General features: G+C 40.9%; 1 protein-coding gene across 1 annotated transcript; it reads right to left on the bottom strand.

Annotated features, from left to right (window-relative positions):
- Positions 1-556: 556 nt before the first annotated feature.
- On the bottom strand, positions 557-1,279 carry LOC126260734 (uncharacterized). The gene has a single exon (XM_049958072.1). It carries the CDS (start codon positions 1,277-1,279, stop codon positions 557-559), a length of 723 nt encoding a protein of 240 aa, XP_049814029.1.
- Positions 1,280-13,211: the final 11,932 nt, after the last annotated feature.

Here is a 13,211-nt window from a genome sequence, read left to right as displayed (position 1 = left end):
TCAAATGCGGCATTGATGTCACCACCAATCACGATACTATATTTCTTCCACTGAGGACTAAGAAAGAAGTTTAGTAAAGTCTCAAGTTTTTCTAAAAATATTAATGGACTTCCATCTGGTGATCTATAAAGGGATACAATAGCAATTTTTAAATGATCCAGATATACGCCTGTGGCTTCAAAATGTATCTCACTGCACAAAAATCCTAGATCTAGTTCATTACTACAATTTATTAATCCCTTCTTAATGTAAATTGATACACCCCCATGAATATGTTGCTCTCTGCTAAAACTGTTTGCTAAGTGAAAATCATCTAGTACATGAAAAGATATTTCATTTCCTTTACACCAGTGCTCACTTAAGCATAATGCATCAAATAAGTTCTCATTTGCAAATTCATTTAAAATTATGTGTTTTCCACTTATACTTTCAATATTGAGATAACCTATCTTGAAAGACAAAGTTGGTGAGTGGTTTTTGTTGATGTCACAGGAGGGGAGGAGTACAGTATTATGGGACAATGGAGAACATTTAATTGTTTTTTCAGCCCTGGAATCTACGTTAGGTGGCAGTTGGACTTCCTTGGGATAAACCATAAAAAATCTTCATTTCTCTTTGGTAATTTTTTGGGTCTGTTTGAAACACGGTTGGAAGTTTGTTTCACTTTACTGTCCACAAGTTTTATAGGAACATGTTTTCCCAAATCATTTGGTATCACTTCATCATGAGACAAAGGTGATACTTTACTTACTGTGACTGGTCTATTCTTTTCTGCTACTCTTGAAGGTGATGGAGGAGGAGCTGGTGATGTTTCTGCTGTTGGTGAAGTTGGTTTAGTTGCTGCTGGTGGAGGAGTTGTTTCTGCTATTACTGGTAAAGGAGTTGGTTCTGCTACTGCTGGTGTGGGAGATGGTGCTGCTTCTATAGGAACTGGTTCTACTGCTGGAGGAGTTGCTTCTGCTGTTGCTGATGGTGTTTCTTCTGCTATTGCTGGTGAAGTAGTTTGTGCTGCTACTGCTGGTGAGGGAGATGGTGTTACTGCTGTAGGAGCTGGTTCTGATGCTGGAGGAGTTACTTCTGCTGCTACTGAATGTGGTTCTTCTGGTGCTGCTGTTGATTCTACTTCTGTTAATATTGCTTCTTTAGGTACTTCTGCTGCATTTTCTGCTACTGTATCTGATTCTGCATTAGTCACTCCTAGAGATACTTTCTGTGATGATGATACAGGTACCACTGATGATGTTGTTGGTAAGTATTGCAGTCTCTGAATAGTTTCCATTAGCTTTAATGTAACAAGTTGCTTTCCAAGGCCATTTAGGTGCAGCCCGTGAGTAGTGTGGAATCTGCGTCCAATGGTATTAATATTAACAACAGAAACATTTCTATATTGTTTGCATATACTGGAAAAAAGTTCATTGGCGGCACTAATTTCCTTGTTGTCACACGACCAGGACATCAAGTCGTACCTTTGTGGTATATTTACGAGGATAACGTTTGTATGACTTAGTTCAGATAAGCACTTGTTTAATTCGCAACAGGCTTTAGATGTATCATTTTGATAAATGTCATTAGATCCACCAAAGAGAACAACAAAATCTTTCGAAGACAGCTTTTTTATTTCTTCAGAAAAAACTAGTTTTCTTATTTCTGAGAGGGGCGCCCCAGGCTTTACAAAGCTCATCGATTTCACATTTGAAGCTTTATTTATGCGTGAGACAATACCGCGGCTGTGGCTATCGCCTAAAATGTAAAGTTTTGGAACATGGTCGGGAGTTTTAGACTGATGTTTTCTTTCGCACTCGCAACAGGTTACACCACTGTTTGTGTTTTTCCCGCACTTTCTACAAACATAAATAACAGAACTGTTATTAACAAAAGTTACAGTATCTTGAGGTAAAACGCTAAGCCTCTTTGCTTCTTTTTCATACTGTTCGTGTTCGTGATGATTTATAACTGAAAACTCTTCCAGTAGAGCACTGATAACTTCGTCTTTGGTGTTTCTCACATTAGGTTTTTGGCCTAAGTCGCCTTTGAAACAGCTATTGCAGAACCATAGTTTCCTTTTAGGACTGACATTAACACACGAATAATGAAAAACCGTTTTACAATTTAAGCACATTATACCTTTTACAACACGTTTCTTGCAATGGCATGTTGTATCAGAGTTCACCATTTCCCAACACCTGATGAATTCCAAACCAACAACCTCCTTCCTAGTCTCCCTAGTGTCCTCACCCACAATTACTTCTCCTTTGAAGGCATTAGCTACAAACAGATCCAGGGTACAGCTATGGGCATCTGCATGGCACCATCCTAGGCAATCTATTCATGGGCCATCTAGAGGAATCCTTCCTAAACACCCAGAATCCTAAACCCATCACCTGGTTCAGGTTCACTGATGACATCATTGCGATCTGGATTGAGGGTGATGATACCGTATCCACATTCCTCCAGAACCTTAACAACTTCTCCCCCATTTGGTTCACCTGGTCCTACTCAACCCAACAAGGCACCTTCCTAGATGTTGACCTCCACCTCAAAGATCACTACATCAGTACCTCTGTGCATATCAAACCTACTAACCACCAGCAATACCTCCACTTCAACAGCTGCCATGCATTCCACACCAAGAAGTCCTTTCCAGACAGCCTAGACACCCACGGCTGTTGCAACTGCAGTGATGAGCGGTCCCTCTCGAAATATACCGAGTGTCTCACACAAGCCTTCACAGATCATAATTTTCCTCCTAACATTGTACAGAAACAAATCTCCAGTGTCTTATCTTTTCAGTCTCCCACTACCTCCCAAAGTCCCACCGTCCGGCCACAGAGGAGCATTCCCCTCGTTACTCAATGTCCATCCATGACTGGAGCAACTGAATTACATTCTCTGCCAGGGTTTAGTCTATCTCTCGTTGTGCCCTAAAATGAGAGATGTCCTGCCCACTATCCTTCCTACACCGCCCACAGTGGTATTTATTTATTTATTTATTCCATGTGATCTGATGGTACACAGTGTGTTGCAGATGTCGGAAAATATCATTTAACATTGTTAACATGTATTAACGTAAGCCTAAAGTATCCTAATCTATTATATTGCTCAATGTTTTCAATTTAACACAAACAGCAAGATTATTGTTCTAAGTATTCATTTACAGAGTAAAAACAGTGACACAACAAATATCACTTCACGGCTTTGCTAAATTTTATGTTGTCTTCGATGGACTTAATACTAGTGGGAAGATTGTTGAACAGTTGGAGGCCCATGTGGAAAACTCCCTCTTTACACAGTTGAGTGTTTGTATGTATAACATGCAGGTTTGCGTTTTTCCTGGTGTTGTGTTCATGTATTTCACTATTTTTTACGACTCTGGGGTCAGTTGGCACTATGTGTTTTCTGAAGAATTTTAGAGTCTCAAGAATGTAGAGGCAAGGCAGTGTAAGGATTTCCAACTTTCTGAAGATGGGTTTGCAGGAGTCTCTGGGTTTGCTCCCAGTAATCTCTGCCATCCACCAAATCTACACAATATACTTGTCCATCCCTACACAATCCCTGCTCCCAAATCATTACATCACAGCTCATATCCCTGTAATAAACCTAGACGCAAGACCTGTCCTGTACATCCTCCCACCACCACCTCCTCCAATCTGGCCACAAACATCACCTAGCCCATCAAAGGCCTGTAAAACCAGTCATTTGATATACAAGCTAAGCTGCAACCACTGTGCTGCATTCTATGTGGGCATGAAAACCAACAATCTGTCTGCCCGCATGAAAAGCCACCAACAAACTGTGGCCAAGAAACAAACGGACCACCCTGTTGCTTCACAGCCTGTGTCATATGGATCCTGCCCACCAACCCCAGCTTTTCTGAATTGCACAGGGGGGACTTTCCCTGCAATATGTCCTACTTCCCGTAACCCTCCTGGCCTCAACCTTCGTTAGTCATTGTTCACACACATCCAGCCCTTTCCCTGTTCCCATTTTAGTACTACATAGCCCTTGTTCCACCTGCACCCACTCTTTTTACCTCTCTCCTTTTATACTAACCCCCCACCCCTGCCCCACCTCTCCCCTGCCCTCCGTCTAACCTCCTGACTGCACATAGCTGCCCTACCCTCTCTTCACCTTGTCCCTGCGCACTCCCCAGCAGTGCTTCACTGTCCTTCACCATTACCCTCCTATCCCTCCCTCTCCCCACCTCAGCCGCCTCTTTACCCTCACCGTCACCACTCCCATCATGCACTGGTGCTGTTGCTCGCAGTGTGGCTTCAATTGCCAGAGACTGCAGTCGTGTGTGTGTGTGTGTGTGTGTGTGTAAAAAAGAAATTAATTATCAGGCACTTCTGCCAACAGGTCATTATGTTCTAAACTGAACATGGAGCTGGGAAGATACAACTGGCAGAGTACTTGAAGCTAGGGCCCACAAAATCAGATGTATAACTGTCAAAAAACAATACACCATCTCTGAAGGACAAGCAGTAAGTATATAGAATTAATTATTTACCATAGCAAATAATTGAAATATGTAAGCAAAAGTGAGCGGAGTATAGTCAACTATTATTGATCTTAGGATAGACTTGCTTAGTTAAATTGGTTACCACCTGTTGCCAAGGAGGAATTGCAAGTTCAGCTAACCTCAGTGTGATTTCACACTGGTTTTGACCAACACTGAATGGCCAGTTCTCAAATTCATGAAAAAACTGTTCTTACAATCAGTGCTAAACCAACAGCAACATCTTTATGTATATTGTGTCCACAAGAAGAGTATTTACCACAATATCTTTATGTAAATTGTGTCTACAAGAAGAATATTTACCAATCGTAAGTCCAAGGATACACCACTTCCTAAATAAAAGTTGATGTTTCTGGTTATTCCAACTGATAATTCTTGCAGGAAGACGCAGAATGCCAGTAAATGCAATTTACACACACTTTATTATTGAACATGAACTTACAAAGAGATACATGTGCATGATACAACTGAAAACAATGAACTGACTGAGTCAAAAGATGTTCTCCCTACAGGAGGCTAAACTCACTGCAAAAGAGTCTTGTTTTCATAGTTTTACATCACTGAGGGTCAGATCCATAGAGAGCCATTCCCCTTTCCCAGTGTGCGGAGCATCAGTGAAAGGAGATCGCTAAAGATGGCAGCTGCTGATGTCACCTATTCTTGGTCGGCATTGAGATTATCAAGTTGTGGTGGCAGAATGCTTGCTGTGGAGGTAACAGGACAGGATGTGAGGCACTACCCATCTTTGCCAGCATGGTTACTGACAGCAGTCATTTTCTAGGAGCTGTGATTGCTACGCAACAGTCAGCTGATAGCTGTGATGTTATTGCTGCAGGTTCAATGCTTGCTCTTTACTCACATGAAGTGTTGAGTGCTTTCGACAAGGGATTTCAAATTGATTCTGTATTTCTGTACTTCCAAAAGGCTTTTGACACTATACCCTACAAGCAGCTCATAATCAGAGTGCGTGCTTATGGAATATCATCCCAATTATGCAACTGTATTCATAATTTCCAGTGAGAGAGATCACAGTTCATAGTAATTGTTGTCAGGTACAACAGAAGTTTCCCAAGGTGCTGTCATAGGTCTTCTCCTGTTCCTTGTGTATATAAACAATTTAGGAGACAATCTGAGGTTTTTTTCAGATGGTGCTGTCATTTATGGTATAGTAAAGTCATCAGAAGATCAAAACCAACAGCAAGACAATTTAGATAAGACATCTGTAGTGGTGCAAAAATTGGCATTTTGACCATGAAAAATAAAAAGTGTGAGGTCATCCACATGAGTACTAAAAAAAATCCAATAAGCTTTGGTTACATGATAAATCATATAACAAACTGGAAAGAACACATAGAAAATACTGTGGGGGAAGCAAACCAAAGACTGCATTTTATTGGCAGAACTCTTAGATCTATGAAAAAGACTGCCTACACTATGTTTGTCCATGCTCTTTTGGAGTACTGCTGTGTGGTGTGGGATCCTTACCAGATAGAATAAGGGAGTATATCTAGAAATTTCAAAGGAGGGTAGCATATTGTTTTATCAAGAAATAGAGGGGGGTGGGGTGGGGGGGGGGCGGGAGTGTCATGGACACGATACAGGATTTGGGGTAGAAATCATTAAAACAAAGGTGTTTTTCATTGCATCGGGACCTTCTCACAAAATTTGTCACAAACTTTCTCCTCCAAATGCAGACGTACATAGTGAGAAATTATCATAATAATAAAATAAGGGAAATCAGAGCTCATATGGTCAGATATAATACCATTGGGTAGTTTTTAGCAACGAATGAAATACCCAGAAATAAACCATTCTCAACCTTTCATTCCTCATTCCTCTTGGTGAGCGATGGGGCTTGATGAAGTTGTCCACCAGTATTATGTTTATATCATTTGTTTGGAGTTGTTGCACATCAAGGCTCACCTTGAATGCATTGCAGGATTCTTAGTGTGTGATGTTCTATCATGTTCCAGAGTGGTGTGAGTGCAGCAGTTGTCAGCCCAAACAGTTCCTATGTCAGTTGCACTTATTGTATCTTGTAAAATTCAGGTGGATTTAAGAGGATGCACTTAGCCGGTGAGTGGCTTCTCAAATAGTAAAATATTGAAAGTGTTGTCTCCCCATTTAGAAACAATGTGGGTCAGAACATGGTGGCAGCAGTGCTGATCTGATCATATCATCCCACAACATGAGATGTTCATTGTCTGCTAAAGCCTTGTTCATAAAAATTCTTGGTGAGCGATGGGGCTTAAGCAGCAGTATCCTTGGTCATGCTACGTGTAGTTTCAGTGTCCAGACTATGGCTGGTTGCTCCGTAGTCAGTGTTAGTTGTGTCTGGGAGAAAAAATTTGCCTGTATGCATGGCTAGCTGTATAAAATCTCTGTCAAAGAGTCAATGAGGTCTTCTTTGAACACGGAACACACACCTAAAAGAACCTCAGGCAAGGACTCCGCCCACTGGCCACTGTGATGTGTAAGAGCTACTTTGAGTGTTCAATGCCACTGTACCATGAAATCATTGCCCTGTGGATGGTAGGCTGTGGTGTGGTAATACTGGACACTGCAATGGAATAGTGTGGACTCAAACTGGTAGTCTTGGTCAGTAGTGAGAGATGATGGAGAGCTGAAATGTGTTATCCACAACTGTACAAATGTCCTCAATGGCATTTTTACCATTGTGTTTGGTTACGGTGTTGTCTCAACCCTGCAGATGTAATCGAATGTGGAAAGAATGTACTTGAAACCTTCTGACCAGGTCAAGGTTGACATGTTGTAACTGGCCTTTGGGTATTTTTAAGTACACAGTTTGCAGTCTTAATTAACATCCAGCCAGACAAATTGGCCTGTAAGAAGTTTAGTAGTGGGACTCATTCCTAAGTGCAACAATCCATGCAAGCATCGAAAATATGCTTCCTCATAAGGAGTGGGACTAGTGAACAGAGGTGGTTTTGCGACATCACACACCAGACCTGCATGGAGGAATCACAGGTAATGTGCCACTGATGTCAACTGGTGGGCATTGTACCAGTTAAATACATATTTTGAGCTGTAAGATAAATAAATAAAAATAAATAAATAAATAAAACTGCATTGACTCCAGATAGCCACGACACTGTCAATGCCCTTGAGATGCTGATCATCAGCAGTAGATTGTGCAGCAGTATTAAGATGGAAGAAATGTTGTGGGAAACAATCTTTTGTAGAATCATATATATGAAGTCTGCCAGAGGTTGGTGGTCCATGTAAACAGTGAGTGGTCTACCCCCAATATTGTCCTTGAAGTGCCACACTGCCACATCTATGTCTACATCTATATCTACATCTATACTTTGCAAAACACCATGAAGTGCATGGCAGAGGCTATGTCCCATTGTACCAGTTATTAGAGTTTCTTCCCGTTCCATTCACGTGTGGAGCACAGGGCAGAATTATTGTTTGAATGCCTCTGTGCGTGCAGTAATTATTCTAATCTTATCCTCTTGATCCCTGTGTGAGTGATTGTAGGGGATGTAGTATATCCCTAGGGTAATTGTTTAAAGCCAATTCTGAAACTCTGTTAACAGACTTTCTCATGATAGTTTATGTCTGTCTTCAAGAGTCTGCCATTTCCATTCCTTCTGTATAGCTGTGACACTCAGCCATGGATTAAACAAACCTGTGACCAGTCGTGCGGCCTTCTCTGCATACGCTCAATACCCCCTGATATTCCTGTGTGGTACAGGTCCCACACACTTGAGTAATATTCTAGGATGGGTCACATGAGTGATCTGAAAGCAATCTGTTTAGTAGACTGACTGTCCTCCCCCAGTATTCTATCAATAAACTGAAGTCTGCCACCTGCTTTACTCATGACTGAACCTATGTGATAATTCCATTTCATATCCCTAAAAAGTGTTACACTCAGGTATTTGTATGAGTTGATCAATTCCAGCAGTGACTCACTGATATTGTAGTCATAGGATACTACATTTTTTTCAATTTGTGAAGTGCACATTTTACATTTCTGAACATTTAGAGCAAGTTACCAATCTCTGCACCATGTTGAAATATTATCAATATCTGACTGAATATTTATGCAGTTTCTCTTGGATAGAACTTCATTATAAACAACTGTACCATCTGCAAAAAGTCTGATTTTAAAATTAATATTGTCTGCAAAACCATTGATATACAACAAGAACTGCAAGACATGAATTTGAAAAGAATGTTATCAATGAAGCATTGCCGCATTTGGGCTGCATTTTTCAAACTGTAAAGCATGAACAAAAATTCATAGATCCTGAGCAGTTTATTATCACTGTTTTGGATATGTCCTCAGTAGCTGTAGGAATTTGCATGTAAGCTTTTTTGCAGTCTAGAACACTAAAGACTGAAGCACCTGCTAAGGTGTGAGTAAAGTCTTGGATGTTCAGTATCAGATAACTATCAGGTACTGTGGGAGTGTTGATGGTCAATAATCACCACATAACCTGTACATCCTCCCATGAACCATGGAGTTTGTCATTGGTGGGGGGGGGGGGGGGGGGGGGGGGGCTTGCATGCCTCAGCGATACAGATAGCCATACCGTAGGTGCAACCACAATGGAGGGGTATCTGTTGAGAGGCCAGACAAACGTGTGGTTCCTGAAGAGGGGCAGCAGCCCTTTCAGTAGTTGCAGGGTAACAGTCTGGATGATTGACTGATCTGGCCTTGTAATATTAACGAAAACAGCATTGCTGTGATGGTATTGCGAATGGATGAAAGCAAGGGAAAACAACACCGTAATTTTTCCTGGGGGCATGCAGCTTTACTGTATGGTTAAATGATGATGGCGCCCTCTTGTGTAAAATATTACGGAGGTAAAATAGTCTCCCATTCGGATCTCTTGGCGGGGAGTATTCAGGAGGACATTGTTATCAGGAGAAAGAAAACTGGCGTCATACGGATCGGAGCATGGAATGTCAGATCCATTAATCAAGCAGGTAGGTTAGAAAATTTAAAAAGTTAAATGGATAGGTTAAAGCTAGATATAGTGGGAATTAGTGAAGTTCGGGGCAGGAGGAAGAAGACTACTGGTCAGGTGAATACAGGGTTATAAATACAAAATCAAATATGGGTAATGCAGGAGTAGGTTTAATAATGAATAAAAAATAGGAACACGGGTAAGCTATTACAAACAGCATAGTGAATTCATTATTGTAGCAAAGATAGACATGAAGCCCACGTCTACCACAGTAGTACAAGTTTATATGCCAACTAGCTCTGCAGATGATGAAGGGACTGAAGAAATGTGTGATGAGATAAAAGAAATTATTCAGACAGTGAAGGGAGATGAAAATTTAATAGTCATGGGGGACTGGAATTCGATAGAAGGAAAAGTAGTAGGTGCATATGGAATGGGGGTAAGGAATGAAAGAGGAAGCCACCTGGTAGAATTTTGCACAGAGCATAACTTAAGCACAGCTAACACTTTGTTTAAGAACCATGAAAGAAGGTTGTATATGTGGAAGAGGCTGGAGACAATGGAACATTTCAGATAGATTATGCAATTGTAAGACAGAGATTTGTGAATCAGGTTTCAAATTGTAAGGCATTTCCAGGGGCAGATGTGGACTCTGACCACAATCTATTGGTTCTGAACTCTAGATTAAAACTGAAAAAACTGCAAAAAGGTGGGAATTTAAGGGGATGGGACCTGGATAAACTGAAAGACCTATAGGTTGTAGAGGGTTTCAGAGAGAGCATTAGAGGAAGATTGACAAGAACGGGGGAAAGAAATACAGTAGAAGAAGAATGGGTAGCTTTGAGAGATGAAACAGAGAGGCAGCAGAGGATCAAGTAAGTACAAAGATGAGGGCTAGCAGAAGTCCATGGATAACAGAAGAGATATTGAATTTAACTGATTAAAGGAGAAAATATAAAAATACAGTAAATGAAGCAGGCAGAAAGGAATACAAACATCTCAAAAATGAGATCAACATGAAGTGCAAAATAGCTAAGCAGGGATGGCTACAGGACAAATATAAAGATGTAGAGGCATATATCACTAGGGGTAAGATAGATACAGCCTACAGGAAAATTAAAGACACATTTGGAGAAAAGAGAACCACTTGCAAGAAAGTCAAGAGCTCAGATGGAAAACCAGTTCTAAGCAAAGAAGGGAAAGCAGAAAGGTGGAAGGAGTATATAGAGGGTCTATACAAGGGTGATGTACTTGAGGGCAATATTATGGAAATGGGAGAGGATGTAGTTGAAGATGAAATGGGAGATATGATACTGCGTGAAGAGTTTGACAGAGCACTGAAAGACCTGAGTCGAAACAAGGCCCCCGGAGTAGACAACATTCCATTAGAACTACTGACAGCCTTGGGAGAACTACTGACAGCCTTGGGAGAACCAGTCCTGACAAAATCTACCATCTGGTGAGCAAGATGTATGAGACAGGTGAAATACCGTCAGACTTCAAGAAGAATATAATAATTCCAATTCCAAAGAAAGCAAGTGTTGACAGATGTGAAATTTACCGAACTATCAGTTTAATAAGTCACAGCTGCAAAATACTAACGTGAATTCTTTACAGACGAATGGAAAAACTGGTAGAAGCCGACCTCGGGGAAGATCAGTTTGGATTCCATAGAAATGTTGGAACATGTAGGGCAATACTTATCTTAGAAGAAAGATTAAGGAAAGGCAAACCAATGTTTCTAGCATTTGTAGACTTAGAGAAGGCTTTTGATAATGTTAACTGAAATACTCTCTTTCAAATTCTGAAGGTGGCAGGGGTAAAATACTGAGAGCGAAAGGCTATTTACAATTTGTACAGAAACCAGATGGCAGTTATAAAGAGTTGAGGGGCATGAAAGGGAAGCAGTGATTGAGAAGGGGTTGAGACAGGGCTGTAGCCTATCCCCAATGTTATTCAATCTGTATACTGAGCAAGCAGTAAAGGAAACAAAAGAAAAATTTGGAGTAGGAATTGAAATCCATGGAGAAGAAATAAAAACTTAGAGGATTGGCAACAACATTGTAATTCTGTCAGAGATAGTAAAGGACTTGGAAGAGCAGCTGAACGGAATGGACAGTGTCTTGAAAGGAGGATATAAGATGAACATCAACAGAAGCAAAACAAGGATAATGGAATGTAGTCGAATTAAATCGGGTGATGCTGTGGGAATTATATTACGAAATGAGACACTTAAAGTAGTAGGTGAGTTTTGCTATTTGTGGAGCAAAATAACTGACAGTGGTCGAAGTCGATAGGATTTAAAATGTAGACTGGCAATGGCAAGGACAGCATATCTGAAGAAGAGAAATTTGTGAACATTGAGTATAGATTTAAGTGTCAGGAAGTCTTTTCTGAAAATATTTGTATGGAGTGTAGCCATGTATGGAAGTGAAACACGGATGATAAATAGTTTAGACAAAGAGTATGGAAGCTTTCAAAATGTGGTGCTGCTGAAGAATGCTAAGGATTGGATGGGCAGATCACATAACTAATGACGAGGTACTGAATAGTATTGGGGAGAAGAGGAGTTTGTGGCACAGCTTGACTAGAAGAAGGGGTCGGTTGGTAGGACATGTTCTGATGCATCAAGGGGCAGATTCAGAAGGATGTAGGTTGCAGTAGGTAATTGGAGATGAAGCAGCTTGCATAGGATAGAGTAGCATGGAGAGCTGCATCAAACCAGTCTCTGGACTCAAGACCACAATAACATAATACCCAGTATGTTCCATTTTTCTTGGGAACTTAGTATATGGGCTAAGCCCTGGGCTATCTGACTGTCTTGCAGTAATTCATCAGCAATGGTTTTAGCTGCTTGTAGTCTCTCCTGTGCCACTTTGTGTACTTTATGGTGGGCATGCAGACCTGGTGTGTTATTAATTTTGTACACAATGTTGGGGACTAATGCCTCTCTCTATAAATGTCACACCTGTTATCGGGGGAATACAGGTGGCACATGTGGGTGATGCATTCGTACTGTTAGAAAGTTCACCATTCTGACCTGTATTTGCAATGAGTCATGTGGTGTGGTATGTCTTGACTGTAAATGTGTGTCATCTGCCAGCATCGTGGTTGGTGCTGTCTTGTTCACAATGGGTATTTGGAGACACTGATGCTGTTCCTGCTGTAGGTGTCACAGGTAAGAATATTCAGCATCATCTTTACTTCCTAAGAAAACTATTTTCATGTACAATTCAAGATTCTTGTTGCGTAACTTGAGCTTCTCCTTTTTCAGTTCTTCATAACTCATCATCACCTTTACTATTACTGATTCTAAAGTGTTATGGTCATGTAACAATTGTAAGTGATATAGTCATCTAGAGTTTGATAGAGGTGCTCTTGGAACAGTCTCCTCCAGAACTGCCTGTAGATGTGGTGAGAAACTGCTAGTGATACTGGGTACCAATTCTCCATTGATGGTTTTCCCGAGGATACCTCATGTTAGGTCCAGGGGGAGATGAAACTGACAGAGAAAATCCACACCCAAGATTGGTTCCTGAACTTTTGTTACCATAAACTGCCATGGAAATTTCTCTTAAAGACCAAGGTACACAGTGCATGTGACAGTTCCGAGAAGTGTGATATGAGTATTATTTACAGCACTTAGCTAGATGGCAAGCACTATAAGCTCAATTAGTGATATCTCTCTGGGAATGGTGCTGACTTCCAAGTTAATTGGTCAAGAAGTGTTGATTTGTTGGGTTGTCTAACAT

The sequence above is a fragment of the Schistocerca nitens genome, chromosome 5 (genome assembly GCF_023898315.1).
Source record: "Schistocerca nitens isolate TAMUIC-IGC-003100 chromosome 5, iqSchNite1.1, whole genome shotgun sequence".
Taxonomy (NCBI): Eukaryota; Metazoa; Arthropoda; class Insecta; order Orthoptera; family Acrididae; genus Schistocerca; species Schistocerca nitens.
This window is presented reverse-complemented; position numbering and strand designations above follow the sequence as displayed.